The sequence below is a fragment of the Mauremys reevesii genome, linkage group 2 (assembly GCF_016161935.1).
Source record: "Mauremys reevesii isolate NIE-2019 linkage group 2, ASM1616193v1, whole genome shotgun sequence".
Classification (NCBI taxonomy): Eukaryota; Metazoa; Chordata; order Testudines; family Geoemydidae; genus Mauremys; species Mauremys reevesii.
This window is the reverse complement of record NC_052624.1, coordinates 215645956-215662474: the sequence shown is the minus strand read 5'-3', so window position 1 is coordinate 215662474 and position 16519 is coordinate 215645956. Positions and strand designations below refer to the sequence as shown.

The following is a 16519-nucleotide window of genomic DNA, read 5'->3' as shown; positions in this document are numbered from 1 at the left end:
AGGGAGCAGGGGGTGTTGGATAGAGAGCAGGGGAATTCAGGGTGGGGGGCGGGGGTGTGGATAGGGGGTGGGGTGGGCGGGGGGAAACAAGAGGTTGAATGGGGGCAGGGATCCCAGGGGGCAGTGAGGGGACAGGAGGTCCCAGAGGCAGTCAGGGGACAGGGAGTGGGGGTGTGTGGATGGGGCAGGAGGTCCCAGAGGGGCCGTCAGGGAACGGGGGGTTGGATGGGGCAGGAGTCCTGGGGGAGGGGGCAGATAGGAGGTGGAGGACAGGCCAGGACCCCCACCCCTAACCGGCCCTCCATACAATTTACGAAACCCGATGCAGCCCTCAGGCCAAAAAGTTTGCCTGCCCCTGGTCTACATGGTAAACAATTTCACTACTGATCAAAGCATGTAAGAGCAGGGACTACTGAGTCCCACGAATGGAAGCCAATCCTGCAGAGCTGAGTGGGGCATTTGAACCCCTGCCATGACCAGGCCAGCACACTTCCTCAGGGTAACGAGTGTCTAGACTGCTCTGGTAATGAGCAGGGGTGAAGCACTCTCCTAGTGGCTGCTGCTTCTCCCACTGCTGGAGGCTGTCTGCAGATCCACGCAAATACTACTGTATCCAGGGCTTTGGAGCGGAGCCTGGAGCTGGAGCACGGAGCTGGAGGTTTTTGCCTGGAGTGGAGTCGGAGCACAGCTCCAAAGCCTTGACTGTATCTGTTAACAGGTTACATTTTAAATGTTTTTCTCTACAACGATGAGAAGGGGGGGGCAGGAGGGTTTTAAATAAAAGCTTAGATTCTGACATCACACAACTCTGGAAACCAGGGTCCAAGGCATGTAACTATTATACCTATACATTATTTGCCCTTGTCCCTTGGTACAGCGTTCCCTCTAATTTTTTTATGTCCATGTGTGGAATGAATTTTGTTATGTGCACCAATATGGAGGTGATGTGTGATACATGCACCAATATGGAGGTGATGTAACAAAATTCATGTGGTGGGGGCAGGGCCAAGAAGTTCAGGGTGCGGGAGGGGGCTCAGGGGGTTGGGTGCAGGAGATGAGGGCTCTGGCTAGGGGTGAAGGCTCTGCAGTGGGGCCAGGGATGAGGGTTTCAGGGTGCGAGAGGGGGCTCAGGGCTGGGCAGAGGATTGAGTGCGAGTGGGTGCAGGCTCTGGGGTGGGGCCAAGGATGAGAGGTTTGGGGTGCAGGCTGCCCCAGGCTGCAGTGGGAGAGAGGACTCCCCCCAACCCCCTCTCGACGCAGCAGGGAGGGGCACGGGGCTTAATACGCAGCTGCGCAGCTTAGAGGAATTCAGACTTGGTATATCCAAACCTCAGGAGCCTAGCAGAACACATGTGATGACATTCTGAACCTCTGCACAATCTACTAAAAGTGACAACTCATTCCAGTTTCCCAAGTAGGCTGAATTTGGATTGTTGGTGGAGCTTGGAAAGTGCCATCATTATACCCCCTAACTATCAATATGAGCCTTAGTTTACTTCTTCCAATAAGACTTATGGCAGGGATGGACTTACAGCGCAATAAACTATAGCACTACTAGCACGGTCACTCAATGCTAGCAGTAAAAGTAACCTAGTAGCACAATGCCGCTTTGAGTATCAGCCCAAGTCTCTATTTATGTAGAAGTATGTTTTGTACTCCATTATCATTGAAGCTGCTTGTCAGCAGATTTCCTTAGCATAAAAACACCCCATTCTAAGATCTGTCCATTCACTTTTGGTGATGCTCACATAAAAACAAATAAGTAATTTAGGATTACTAGCTCTTCTGCAGGGCGTTTCACTGTAAAATATATTCTAAAGAAATTCAGAGTTCAGCTGGAACTTAAACTTTTGTTAATGCTAATTTGTCTCATTAGAGGTAACTGTTAATTGTCTGGTCTTTGAAGGTGACACTGGTGGATTTTATACATAAGCTATGTTCACACACTGTGTAGTGAATTATGTGATATAGCTGAAAATGCTACTTATCTTATCTCTTAAATTCTGTAAATTTCTCATACTATAGGTGTCTGTCAATTTTTAATGATATTGTTTATCATATGCTCCTTGCAGATTTAGTTTTGCAGTAAAACATCACCTCCCATGTAGCAAAAAGGTGGTTGAACACCCCAACAACAGTTCCTGTATAGAATTAGTTAGCTATCATAGGGCATAGCTGCATATTAATGATGGAAATGCAGCTTTAATTTGTGCCTATATTCCAGGCAACAATAGCCTCAAAGCACAACCCCTTCACACAGGTTACTCAATAGACATAAAAATAACTGCAGAGATGTGGATAAACACAAGCTATTGCTTTGCTGAAGACATAAGTATGTGCCTACACCATGTGAACCTTAGGCCTGTGCAATGTTCTATGCAACTCCTTCTAGCCTTTCTAGAAATTTTAAGGAAATCAGAATTGACGTGGATAATTCCCCAACACTGACTATAGGCTTGCTGACACATATCTGAGTGTACTAGAACATAGCTTCTCATATTTAACTCAAGTGACTTCATCAGGCTATGATTAGTTATAAACTGAAGACAGTTTAATTTACAATTGTTCTGTCACAATCTATCGTTGCAACTACACATTTTTCATTTTAAACATTTTTAAGTGAATTGCTTCTCTAAAATGTAATCTTAATATAGGATTTTGTACTGCCCACAAACAAAAAAAATAGAAGTTTTAACCTACTGTACTGACCCTTGGTGGTCCAATAATCATGCCTGTCCACCTTGTAAGTGTCATATCTTCATCATCTTCAAGGCCCCAGCTTACTGTACCGTCGCCTACTCCTTTTTGACCTTCTTCAAGTTCTTCCAACAAGCGAAAATTACGAGGGACTTTAACTATTTAAATAAAGTGAAGTAATGTAAATAGCAATATTCAAGAGAAAACATAAATCAGAGATTATTTAATTTATAGCCTGAATGACATCTTAAACATCACAATTTAATATCATTTCAGTCATAAAAAACCTCACAAAGCACATTTGGAGTATCTTAATACAAAATATTTTTAGGCACCCAGTTCGAGATTAAGTAATTATGTTGCAAATCCTACTGTGTTCAAATAATGAAGTATTATATAGTAGCAATACATCAAATAAAGTAACCTGCTATCTTAAATGCCCACAGTAAATGTGTTTAAGAAAACAGTAACTTTGGGTCTAAGGGTACCAGCAGACACATTTGTAAGTCTAAATAGCCATACGCTAATAGATTTCTCCCTGCTGCTTTCAGCTACTGTGCCACAAAGACAATGAAATTCAGATTATGGAATTTTCTGCACTGTTTACAATAGTTTTGTACTTAAATTGGGTATGTATCAAGTCCCATTGTTCCGGACTGGTGGAGTAGAGAAGTTATGCTATGATTACAGCAGCAGTGTTGGGACCACACACATTGGACAGCATGGTAAATGGAGTGCTAGGTGACTCCAGCGCCTAATAGATTTCCATTACAACACAATTATAATACAAATATATTTATTTTCTGTAACAACATTCCAATTGTCATAGTGATCTAATTATATGCAACCAAATGCACAAACTCCCATCACTGGCACTTTGATTACAAAAGGGCTTGAAAAATTGTATGAGATATCTGACTAATATATAAAAGACAAAAGAAGTGGGCCAAAAGCGATGTCCAGAGGTCACAACTTCAGTCTGTCTGCTCTTGCTCATTGGTATCCCAAAAATCAGAATGAGCCTGACATGACCCTTGTCAGTTTCACTACTGCTCAGAGAATTCCTGACAGTTTCAGTGAAGCTGACCAGCATCTTGTCATTGGCCAAGCTATAAGCAGTAAGAGAAGCATGAACACTATCTTTGCAGAATCATGAAGACAAAATTACATCAGTTTAAATTTGCTAAGTTTTCAGAACCATAGGGGCTAGAAACTTTTAATATATGAAAGAGCTAAATGGGACATCATTAAAAAAAGCTCACTTTTCTTCACACAAAAAAGTAACAAAATAAATGTAAGTGAAAGGAATTAGAGGAAACAAAATTCTCTGGGCTAAATCATCAGCTGGTAGAAGTTTGCATAGCTCTACTGAAGTCAATGGACTTACACTGGTATACCTAGCCCTCTATCTTTTCAGTTTATTTTATGTTTTTGACAACACCTTGTAAGTAGATTCCAAGGCCAGAACGGACCATTTGTGACCATTTCGTCTGACCTACCAGTATAACAGAATTTCCCAAAAATAATTCCAAGAGCATATCTTTTAGAAAAATATCCAATATAGATTTTAAAATTGCCAATGATGGAGAATCCACCATGACACTTGGTAAATTGTTCTAATGATTAATTACTCTCAATGTTAAAAAATTTAAGCCTTCTTTCCAATCTTGATTTGTCTAGCTTTAATTTCTACCCATTAATCATGTTATACCTTTCTCTGCTAGACTGAAGAGCTCATTATTAAATATTTATTCCCCATGTAAGTATTTGCAGACTGGAACCAAGTCACCTCTGAACTTTCTCTTTGTTAAGATACACAGATTAAGCCTTGAGTCTGTCACTATAAGGCAGGTTTTTTGATCCTTCAATCATGGCTGTTCTCTGAACCCTCTCCAATTTTTCAACATACTCCTTGAATTGTGGGCATCAGTGCTGAACATATTATTCCAGCAGCAGTTACGCCAATGCAAAGTACACAGGTAAAATAACCTCTCTATTCCTACTCAATATTCCCTTGTTTATGCATCCAAGAATTGCATTAGCTCTTCTGGACACAGTCACTGGGAGCTCATGTTCTGCTGACTACTCACCATTATCTCCAAGTCAGCTTCACTGTTCTCCTGTATAGCCAGTAAAGCGCCTAACCTACAAACACTTATTTACACATATAAATTTACTCATTTAAGAAATCCCATTGACTTCAGTGGAACTAATTCCATGTGATTAAATTACACACACACTTAAGTGTTTGCAGGATCATGGAGTAAATTAGAGAGTTTCCAGTTTTGATCTTTTACATTGCAACAGGCGGGGGCGGGGAGGGGGAACATTTTAAAATAGGGGAAAAAAGTTATTTTAAAACAAAAATTGGCAGATATTTCTGGGGCAGGTGTAATTCCTGAAACATTGAAATTATTCAGTTTTTTAAAAATGGGTCAAATTCTGCAAAAACAACAATTTAGGCCCTTCACTTGCTGGGAAATGCTTCACAGTTACCAGTGGTGAGTAGATTTTTCAAGCCCTAATTTACAGTAAACAGGTTATGTAGCTTAATATGTTAATGCAAAAACTATTCACTTCTTAAAACCAGCATTCAAAATCTAGTTTTAGGTCACAATCACCTAAAGTGAAACAGACATTATCAATATCAGAAAGAAATCACAACTGTTACACATTCTGAATACAGTAGCCTATTAGGAGAAAGAGGTCAGAGCAGAAGTTTATAGACATGAAACAAATTTGAAAGTTTATACTATTGTAAATGTTATTAACATAATAATAAAACTAAATTTCAAACACTGTTTTTATATGTCACTGTTGGCAAGTATCTTATTTGAATTTTACAGAATTTCTACAGGCAAAAACCAAAATATTGCAAACCCAGACCTGATCCTACAAACATTTAAGAAAGTACTAACTTTACTCATATGAATACATCCAACTGATTTCAATAGGGCTACTCATCTGCTTTAAATTAAGCATGTACGTAAGTTTTTGCAGCATCAGGCATTAACACTGTATTTTTATTAAAAGCTTCTCTTTTGAAGTGATAAGGATTTATGCCTCAAACAAAATTGCTTTCAGTGTTAATAAAAAAGTTATTTAGACTTTCAATAAATAAAGTTAGGGGTTTTTTTTATTTTAAAATAAAAAACACAGGCCAATTTTTTCCAAAAACATTTAGGCATCTCTGGATGGGATTTTCAAAAGCATCCACTAATATGAACTACAAACCTTGATGAGGGACTATAACTTAGTTGAAGCACTTTTAATATATTGAACTTTCACAAGTCAAGAAACCAGAAGATGGTGTTGGTGCTATTGCTTATCAATTTCGTGTTTGAATTTATCAGTAAATAAGGATGATGAGAAGGCCTTGGACTTGTCTTTAGCATAAAGGAGCACTTTAAGTGTGAAATATCTTAGCAGAATTTCAGACTTCACTGAGATTTTTCTTCTAACAATTCAGAAGCAATTAAGTTTGCTGGAGGGAAAAGTTGCCTCTTGAGCAGAGCTGTTAACTCCACTACTGACACACTTTCAGCTGCAAGTACTTCCCCCCTTCTCCCTCTTAACAACTACCAGGGAAAATATGAGACCTGAGGCCTAGAGTTCAAGATCTATTAGAAAAATTTCAGCTCAACTCTGGAGGCAGCTTCTTTCTCTGACAAACCTACAGTTCACCAGTAGGAAATCCCAGTCTGATGGACCTCCGCAGGACAGACCATAAACTTCCTCCTCCCTCTCCAGCTTGCCTCAGTAATGGAAAAGTGGACCAGAGAACAACTTTGTTCTGATGAACCTCCTGTGATTCAAAGCAGATATGCCCTCCAACAAACCTCCTGTGGTCTGGCAGAATTCTATTCTGATGAATCAGAGGAAGCTTATGAGAACACGCTTCTACTCTGCCCTTCTTCTCCACTCCCAGACCCAAACCTCACTTACTGCCCCATGCTCCAGCCCCTGAAACCCAACTCCCAACCACATCATCTTCTCCCCAACACAATTAATTTATAAAAAGTGATAGTATGTTACAATGATCCTATATATAATGCTTAAAAGCTGAATACGGCATGCATATACAGAAGCATGATAGTGATTGTGGGTACATGGAGGTCAGGAGGAACAAGTTGTGGAGTGGATATGAGTACAGATATGAAGAGGAATGGGACATACTGGAGCACCGCAAGGCAGCTAATACAGATCAATGCTTACAGCTATCCACATGAACATAAAGTGGATAATTGTATTTAGGTTCTATGTATACTGCATTTTTTGAACCCATGCAAACGCTCAGAGAACGAGCATAGAACTGGCATAAGACTGATGCTTAACCCACAGCAATATCATATTAGGGGTCTGCACCAGCATATCTACTCTGATGTAGTTAAAAAAGGCAAAATGGGAAATTCTCACACACAAGACTTTCACCTTATCTCTATTAGTAAATGTTCACTGAAGGAACTAAAATAAATCTAGCAACACTGATGCAAACTCATAACATACAGGCAGCTAAACTGATTTAGATGCATTTAAACACTATTAAACTATCTTACATTTTAAATGGCTATCATTACACAAGTGCAAGCTTTGTAATACAGGTAAGGCCTTTGTTAATTTAGAGTTTGTCTATACTTTACATGCTACAGTGGCAGTGCTGCAAGGCTACAGTTGTGCAGCTTTAGGGCCTCAGTGTAGACACTCACGACACCAATAGGATGGTTTCCTCCCATCCATGTAATTAATCCACCTCCCCAAGAGGCAGTAGTTAGGTCCACAGAAGAATTCTTCCATAGACCTAGTGCCATCTACACCAGGGGTTAGGTCAGCTTAACTACCATATATATACTGGATCATAAGCCGGTTTGTTTATAAGCCGATCCCCACACCCCCCCAGATGGATAAGTAAAAATGGAAAAAAATTTATGACCCGTACATAAGCCGACCCTATAATTCAAGGGTCAGCAAATTTGGCTGAGATGGCTTGTTTACCTCAAGCGTCTGCGGGCACGGAGGTAAACCTAAAGTAAAGTGTCCCCGGCGCATCAGCTGCTTACCCTGACGGGCTGGGACAGCAATTGGTGAGGAAGTTTTTGTGGGGGGAGAGGAGTAATCCCTGTGACCACCCCCCACATGACCCCACCCATAGCCCAGGAACCCTACACTCTCCCCATCCCATCCCTTCCCACCTTATCTGGGGAGGGCCAGGGGAGGATGTCTCTGGCCTGGCTGGAGCTACTCCAGCAGTCCAGGCAGCGTGGCTGCAGCCTGCTCCAGCAGGCCAGACCAGGCAGCACGGCCGCAGCATGTTCCCACGGGCTGGGCCGGGCCACATGGCTGCAGCCTGCTCCAGCGGGCTAAGCTGGGCAGCCACAGCCTGCTCTGAGGGGTGGGGTCAAGCAGCATGGCTGCAGCCTGCCAGCCCAGGAGCTGCAGATGCTTTGGAGGCTGAGGGGAGAGCAGCGTGGTCAGAAGCGGACAGACTCTGGCCCTGCCTCTTCCCTTCTGGCTCTGCTGCCTCTCCTTGCTTCCTCTGTTGGGGGGAGGGGTTCTGTCCCCCATCTCCCTCTCTATACCCGTTCATAAGCTGACCCCCTTCTCTGGTGCTTCCCTTTTTTACTACAAAAATTCAGCTTATGAATGAGTATATACGGTACATCATTCAGGTTGTGGATTTTTCACATCCCTGAGTGACATAGCTGGGTTGACTTAACTTCTGAGTGTTGACGCAGCTTTTGAGTTAAGTTGATATACTGTATGTTCTAGCAATGCAAACTAAAAACCCACAAGGAAATAAGCAGGTAAGTCTTTTAATAGCTCATCATTCAACACCTCAGGGTTGCTCAGGAGGACAGTGGAGATAGGTGAGCTGAAAATTGTGGAAAGGAGGTAACTGAGTTTGAGATGAGGAGCTAATGAATGTAGCACCGATGGGATGTTGAATAGTTTCACTGCTTATTTCCGTACTTTTTACTACACCTCCACCCCGATATAATGGAGTCCTCGGGAACCAAAAAGTCTTACCGTGTTATAGGTGAATCCACGTTATATCAAAGTTGCTTTGATCCACCGGAGTGCGCACCCCCCCCCCCCCAAGCGCTGCTTTACCGCGTTATATCCGAATTTGTGTTATATCGGGTCACAGTATATCACGGTAAAGGTGTATTTGCATTACTGGTATATGAAATGGCACATTTGGGATTTGGCAAATTGCCAATTTTATTAGAAATTAGATTTTGTACAGCAGACTGTGATACAGGCAGCTGTGAACAAAGGCTTAGCTCAGAGCTCACTCTGTCCCAATCATTTAAAAGACACCATCAAATTAAATTGGTAACTTTTTTTAATGTTATAAAGCCTAATCTTTTCATTGTATCGTTTTAGAGTCCAACAAAACCAGTTATTTTAACTCCAGCACTGCACCCCTAAAACTGAAACCAACTATACAAAATTGTAAGTGACAATCAACTTTTCACTGTCCAACTAGAGAGAATGAAAAAAGTAAACAAGGAGTATAGTGACAAGTAAACTAGTTTAAAATAATTAATTTTTAATAATCCAAGGTGGTAATAGTCATATAAGAAATGTGTTTATTTTCAACTTATAGTTTTAAATCTTAATATCCTTTTAAGATAAGGTGAAGGAAGGAGATTTCATGGTTTCATCAGGAATCATAACATTCAAAAACCAGTAGGGGAACACTTCGACCTCTCTGGTCACGCAGTAACAGACTTAAAGGTGGCAATTTTGCAACAGAAAAGCTTCAAAAACAGACTCCAACAAGAAACCGCTGAGCTTGAATTAATATGCAAACTAGATACCATTAACTTGGGTTTGAATAGAGACTGAGATTGGCTGGGTCATTACACATATTGAATCTATTTCCTCATGTTAAGTATCCTCACACCTTATCAGCTATCTAAAATGGGCGATCTTGATTATCACTACAAGTTTTTTTTCCCTCCTGCTGACAATACCTCATCTTAATTAATTAGCCTCTTAAAGTTGGTATGGCCACCTTTTCATGTTCTCTGTATGTATATATTTCTTACTATATGTTCCATTCTATGCATCTGATGAAGTGGGCTGTAGCCCACGAAAGCTTATGCTCAAATAAATTTGTTAGTCTCTAAGATGCCACAACTACTCCTGTTCTTTTTTTCCTATGGGAAAAGGATGTCACTAGATGGCGGAAGCAAAAATCAAAATTCCTGATCTTGAAATTGTATCCATGACAGTTCCCCTCATGGTGACACACACAATGGGAGCCCACTCATGCAGATAATGTTGCAGGGTCTTCGTTTGGCAAACTAGTATAGTTGCCAAAATAAATTAGGACTCACTGTAACAGCAAGAATAAGCCTCAATGTTGCATATGGGACTCTCCTTGACATGACTCAGTATTTACTATGATATTTCCATACAGATGGAACCCTAATCTATGTTTGTAAAATAATCACAGGTCACAACATTAATCTAACATTTATATATCTGCATATCTGTAGGTGTAGCCTAAAAATACTATAGCAGGAACTATGTACCACCCACTATATAGTCCAGGCTACAACACAATTGCCATTGTATCCTATTTTCATGTACTCGTTGCTTTCTGAAAGTCACATTTTGGCCTGATGTGTGGTCTTTGATCAAAGGTGTAATGATTTAATGTTTGCACAACCACTTCAAGCATTCGACTTCAGCAAGGGATAAAAATAAATACTTTCCTTTTAAAAAATTCTAACTAGCATGAAAGAAGTTTGAAACTTTAATCATAGCATTGACATAGTCCTCCATCAAGGACATTGCTTTTGCTTGTACCAGAAAAAAGTGGTTTTGGTTTACTTAAATTGTGAGCATTTGAAAGCTACATACTGAGCATGAGCAGTAATTTCTTCCCCATTATTTCTGCAACTTTTTTTCTTGGCTGCAGTTAATATATTTCTAACCCAACTGTTTATGTTAAAAAGGGATATAGGGCTTAGGATATATGGCCTTGCAAATTTATCTGAATGCCTAGTTTATTTTATTAGTATGTTTAATTCCTCATTTTTTAGGCTCTTTTTGAAGAGTTATTCAAAAGGTTACCAAAAAAAAAAGGGTGCACTCTTCAAAAATAGCTTGACCGCTTTATATTCGTAATGTTAGTATTAATGCACAGATTTTCTTCAAAATACAGCTTGAATTAAATCTCTGTAAGATCTAAAAGACAAGACAAAATTTTTTGGGGGCGGAATCAGAAATGGAAGTAATTTTAGTTACAATTTTTAAAATTAGCAAAAGCATTCTGAAACAGGACATGAACCAAGACTGTTCTGAATGTTGCTTCTTCAATGGTATGCTCTTGCCCCAGGATTAGCCTCACTGCTGCTTCCACATATTGTCCTCTTGACATCTAAACATGCCTAAGACCTTCAAGCAACCCAATAATTTAAATAAATGTAAACTGTTTATATCAGTATAATTTGCTTATGCAGCTTAAATACCTTGAGTCAGTTTGAAATACAACACAAATTTTAGAACATTTTTCAGGGAGGTGAACAAAACAACCATGGGGCTGTATAGCTGGATGGGAGGCACTTCTGTTGCTGTAAGGATGTTTTTACACATGGAGATTTCCAAAGTCACAAAGGGAACTTAAATAACCCAACTTCCATTGAAATCAAATGGGAGCTGGGCACTTACTGCGAAAATCTCCCCCTCAGTGCTTAAGGTTATATCATGGAGCATCCTCACCTCCCAAAAAAGATAAACCTTCCTGAAATTTCACATGGCACATCTTATCCCAGGTTAGAGTTTTTCTGGAAAGTCAGAAAATTAGCTTTAAAGTAACATCCTCTGAACATGTGCCTGAAGTTAATTGATTCTTTTAAAGCATTTTTTGTTCATATCTCCAAAATGGCTTCTCATAGAACCCCCTGAATTTGATCTGTTGGCCTAGCTAAGAAGTGTGTTTTAGTTGGGTGGTGGGTTTTTTTTGTTTTGTTTTTTTTTTTTATGGTGGGGACTGAGGAGTGTGCATGTGTGGAGGTGTCATAAACAGATAGTTAAGGATTAAAGTCTCTTTTACCTGTAAAGGGTTAACAAGCTCAGTAACCTGAGGAACACCTGACCAGAGGACCAATCAAGGGACAGGATAATTTCAAATCTCTGTGGAGGGAAGGCTTTGTCTGTGTTCCTTGTTTGCTCTGTGTGCTTTCTTTGGATCTAAGAGAGGCCAGACATGTCTCCAAGTTCTCCTGGAGTATTTTCTACTATCCAGTATAGTGAGTATTAGTTAAAAAGGCAGATTAGTCTTTTGAGTTGCTTTCTATATTTGCAATTGTGTGTTTGCTGAAGGAAATTCTTTATTTCTGTTGCTGTTACTGATTATTCTGAGGAGGAGGGAGGGGGAAGTCTCTCCAGTTTTTATAAGTTAAACCCTGTATTTTTGCATCCTGGTAATACAGAGAGAGTGTACTTTTTTTTTTCCCCCTTTCTTTAATAAAATCTTTTCTTTTTAAAACTTGATTGATTTCTTCCCTTGTTTGGATTTTCAGGGGAAGGGGAGGGGGAAAAAGTGAATCCCTCTTTGTTTGAATCAAGGTATCTCTCTCCAGAACTAGGGAAGGGGAGGGGGAGGTGAGTCCCTCTTTGTGTTGAGTCAAGGATTTGACTTGGTGTGTAATCTCTCCGGAGCAGGCTGGAGAGAGGGAAGGGGGGGAGGGGAACTGGCTGTTTCTCTCTCTCTCTCTGGTGAGATTCAAGGGGTTTGAATCTGGGTTCCCCAGGGGAAGCTTGGGGGACAGGCAGTGTGTTATCCACTTTAAACTTAACTGGTGGCAGCGAGAACCAAATCTAAACTAGAATTTTAGTTTAGAGGAGTCCATGCAGGTCCCCATCTTGTGAACGCTAAAGTTCAAAGTGGGGAATAAACCTATGACAGGAGGTCAGGGGGAGGTAAAGGCAGTTGTGATATACCACACTGAGACAGGTAGGGAAAGGAGTTAACTAGCAGCTAAGGCAAGGTTATAAAAAGGAGTCACCAGATTGTTAAGGGAAGGGCCTTGGGGAAAAATAAAAAAATTCTTGTCCATCTATGCCACAAGATAGGGAAGAACCCAAGGACTATATATAGCTTACAAGAGCCTTTTGTAAACTATAGATTATTTGTTTTCACCCTGGCTGAAGCATATCACTATTTGTTGCTTGCTGAGTTTTACTCAACCAGGCAAAAGATGGTACCAGTTCCAACTTTGTTTTCCCCCACTTTTGTTGCCTGCAGCTACAGCCAAGGCTATTTTTATATAGCTGAGCATGCGGAGCAAAGTTTAAAATGATTGTAAAATGTTGTTAAACACAAATTTATCTGCTACTGACTCTAGGAATGGATTCTTGGTAGACAGTAATAAATTTGGAGTCTAGGGATCCAAAAGGGGGGCAATGCCCTGGAAGGGGCATGGACTTCAGGAAGAGATTGCTACCTGGTCATGGAATGAGGAGCACCAAGGGAGGAAGGAGGCAGGCATAGAGAATACAGGCATAGAGCACAGAGGAATACACATATAGAGGGACAGAGAAAATGCAGACTTATTTATGTTTGTGTTTGAAGTTTAACATTTTAGAGATTTAAGCATGTAAAGTTTTCAGTTTAGTGTAACACCACTTCTCCTCCTACAGACTTACTGAAGTGTAGAGGAGGGGAGACCTGCTCTGAAGAGTCTAAGATGTGTCAGAGGCTAGGTCTATACTTGAAAGTTTCATCAGCACAGCTGCATCAGTCAGGGGTGTGAAAAACCACACCCCACTTAGTTATGCTGGCATAATCTCCAGAGTAGACAGAGCTATGAAAACCTACATTGACAGAAAAACTGTCCGTGTAGGCCATATCTACACTATGAGGCTATGCCAACACAGCTATGGTGCTACAGTCTCCACAATGTAGAAATACCATCAGCAAGGTGCTCTATTGCTGTACAATGTTTCACACACTCATTCTCACTCCACCCAGTTTACACCTCCAACCTAGTTAACTATGTTCCCTAAATATTTTTTAAAGATATGCAAGAGGTAAAAACAGATTAGGCTATGACTGCACACTGATTTATTGAGTGGGAACTGAACATGTATAATCTTGATTTTTTTTAAATATTTTCCTATTTTTTCAAATTTTTGGGGCAAAGAATTTTGCGTGGACACTGCAATTTGGGCAGGGCAAATGCAACAGGATTATGTACAACAGGATTATGTGGCAGTGTGGAACAGGTTGAATGCCTTAACAGTTCTTTTTGAGACATTCTGTTTATTTTATTTTTATTTTCTTTTAAGATGAAATTGATAAAGAAAGGTAATATTGGTTTGATATGTTAGCTGGACTCCTCCAAAACACACTTTCAACTTTACCTCTGTTAAAAAAAGTCTGTAATTAAATAGAGGTAAACCTTCAAATCTAAAGTAACTAACCTTTGGTCAAAAGCTACCAGTTATAAAAGTCTCCAAAGTTGAAACTAATGGTTACCAGTTGACTTTTACCATTTGGTAGCTACTAAAGACCTGATAACTTTATCTCATTTCCTTTAATTTATTGGTGTTTTAAAGTTTTTAAAGGCAAAACAATGGTTAAGGTTATATATTCAAGCAATTAGAAATAGAATATGAAAAAATTAAAGATAAATGCACAGCTTAAAACCTGATAACTCACACTTCTTATGATACAGTTTAGTTATTTGATCATGGCTCTTAGATACAAGTGCATCCAGAGTTGCAGAAAACATGTATCTGAAAAATAATATTTAATAACCATTATTATGCAAACATAACAGAAAACAGAATGTAGATTATGTATTTAGACTTCTTTTGCATTGCCAGAATTTTGGATGTATTAAGAGTTATATATTGTGTATTTTAATTGGTTATAAAAATCACATTGTTTCCTCCCTCTCATGCTTCAATTTTATAAAAGGCTTTAAATATTATTCTTTGATAATGTTTTTTCCTGCAGCTGGTAATTTTATGCCTTCCAAAAAAAATTTACAATGTATTTCAAGGAACTGAATGCAATGAGTCCCATCTAACCACAACATTTTAAGTGTACTTTAACAATAACCATCCTTTTCCTAAAGAAACATCTTGACCCAAGTTTCCAAAAACCTTTAATGTTGCCCACAAACTGATGTAGGCTTCTGAATGGGTCTAATTACAAACAGAAAGAATTGCAATATTGAAGGCCAGATTGAGGAGCTGCTTAACAGATATAACATCTGCACATTAAATAAACAGATGAGGGTGTTTTGAAAGGTAGATAATTGGTTACGGTGAGGATGCTATCAAACAATAATATAACTGGCCATGTTGAAGTATGTATTTTCTTTAAGGCATACTCAGGGACAGTTATTTTCAAACAACATTTCTTCTTGTTATAAAACGCTCTGTAGTTTTCTTATGTCCTCAGATAGCTGACTAGTGGTTTAAGTCTCAGGAAAGGAATGCTTCAGGGTGAATCCTGGCCAAATTGAATTCAACAGGAGTTTTGCCATTTACTTCAATGGGGCCAGGATTACACCCCCTAGAATTCATCCAAACAAAAACTACACATTCTGGCAGTTTCAGCTCTGCCCTTCCTCTTTCTGAAATAAGGATGAAATTCAGCCATGACGTAAAGTAGGCAGAATCCCATTGACCTCACTGGAGTCACATCTGCTTATGCCTGCAGTGAGTTTTGTCCCAAGAGAGTACCGTGCAGTTTCCTGGGAAAGGGGCATGTGTGTTTGGCTGAGACCTTAAAAACCACCTTCCCTTCCTGTTGTGCAGTTCTCTGACTCTGCCTGGTTTCCCCCTCTACTGAAAAGATGGCTGATTTTCAGTGGTGCTAGGGAAGTATGGAATAAAGCACTTTAGGATCTCTGGAGATGAAAAGATACATACGTATAGTTAAGCACCAACTATGTTTTCCTATACAAGTAGCTGCATTTCAATAAGGAAAGTAATGCCTGTAAATGTATACATACACACATACGAGCTTTGCAAAATAAATTATTTGTTAATATGCAAAGAGCATTGGGATAGAAAACGCAGTGAGTTTTAGCAGCTTATTATTTCTACCTTACAGAACTGAGTGACTACAGAGCAGAAGTAGGACAGTTTTCTGATTCAACAACATGAATTTTTAGTTACAGCCGGAATGAAACAACGGTTTTGAATGCAAAAAGTTGCAAGCAGCAAAAAGATTCACTCACAAGCAAAATCAACTTTACTTCCTATTTACTGGAGGAAACCAGATGACCTAGAACTCAGAGACAGGCAGGAGTGGGAAAAATTTGGGAACTCACTCTAGCCCAAGAGTACTTTAAAAAAAAAAAATCTTATTTTATTTTAACTCCAACACCAGAAGGCATTTCTAAAAAGAGTAACAAAATACAGTTCTCCCACAACTAAGTAACTACATAGTTCCTTCAATATACCCATCCCTCTCACATGGTGGCCCACCCCAATTCAGCCCACATTGGGCAACGCAAGCTTTTCCATTGCCACCAATGGTAGTACAGCAGCACCCAGTCTCTGCAGTGGGAGCTCCCCAAGGTACTGAGGGCTGCTCTCTCCCCTTTCTACAGGATCTGCCATGCATACCCTATTTCCAAAGCCTGGCACAGTGAGGGGAGTTTTTCTCCCCCAAAGTAGTCTCTTCCTCTTCCACTGCACACCACCTGCATTAGGCACAGAGCAGGGTTCTACATCACAAAGTTCTGGTCTGCAGCCCTAGCTCTCCATAAGCTCAACAGATGAAACTCTAAGAGTCAAATTAGCTTGACCCCCATACTCCCTGAATTGAGCACTGAAGTCAGTTCCT

General features: G+C 40.0%; 1 protein-coding gene across 4 annotated transcripts in view; it reads right to left on the bottom strand.

The window, feature by feature from the left end:
- Nucleotides 1–16519, bottom strand: part of UBE2V2 (ubiquitin conjugating enzyme E2 V2) — a 47573-nt gene that overhangs the window by 30041 nt on the left and 1013 nt on the right. For 3 of the 4 annotated variants that reach the window (XM_039524664.1, XM_039524662.1, XM_039524665.1), the window contains exon 2: nt 2701–2855. In XM_039524664.1, coding sequence (XP_039380598.1) covers nt 2701–2754 — 54 coding nt within the window. In that variant the 5' untranslated portion in view covers nt 2755–2855. The remainder of the gene's footprint in view (nt 1–2700; nt 2856–16519) is intronic. The other variant, XM_039524663.1, reaches the window with a different exon arrangement.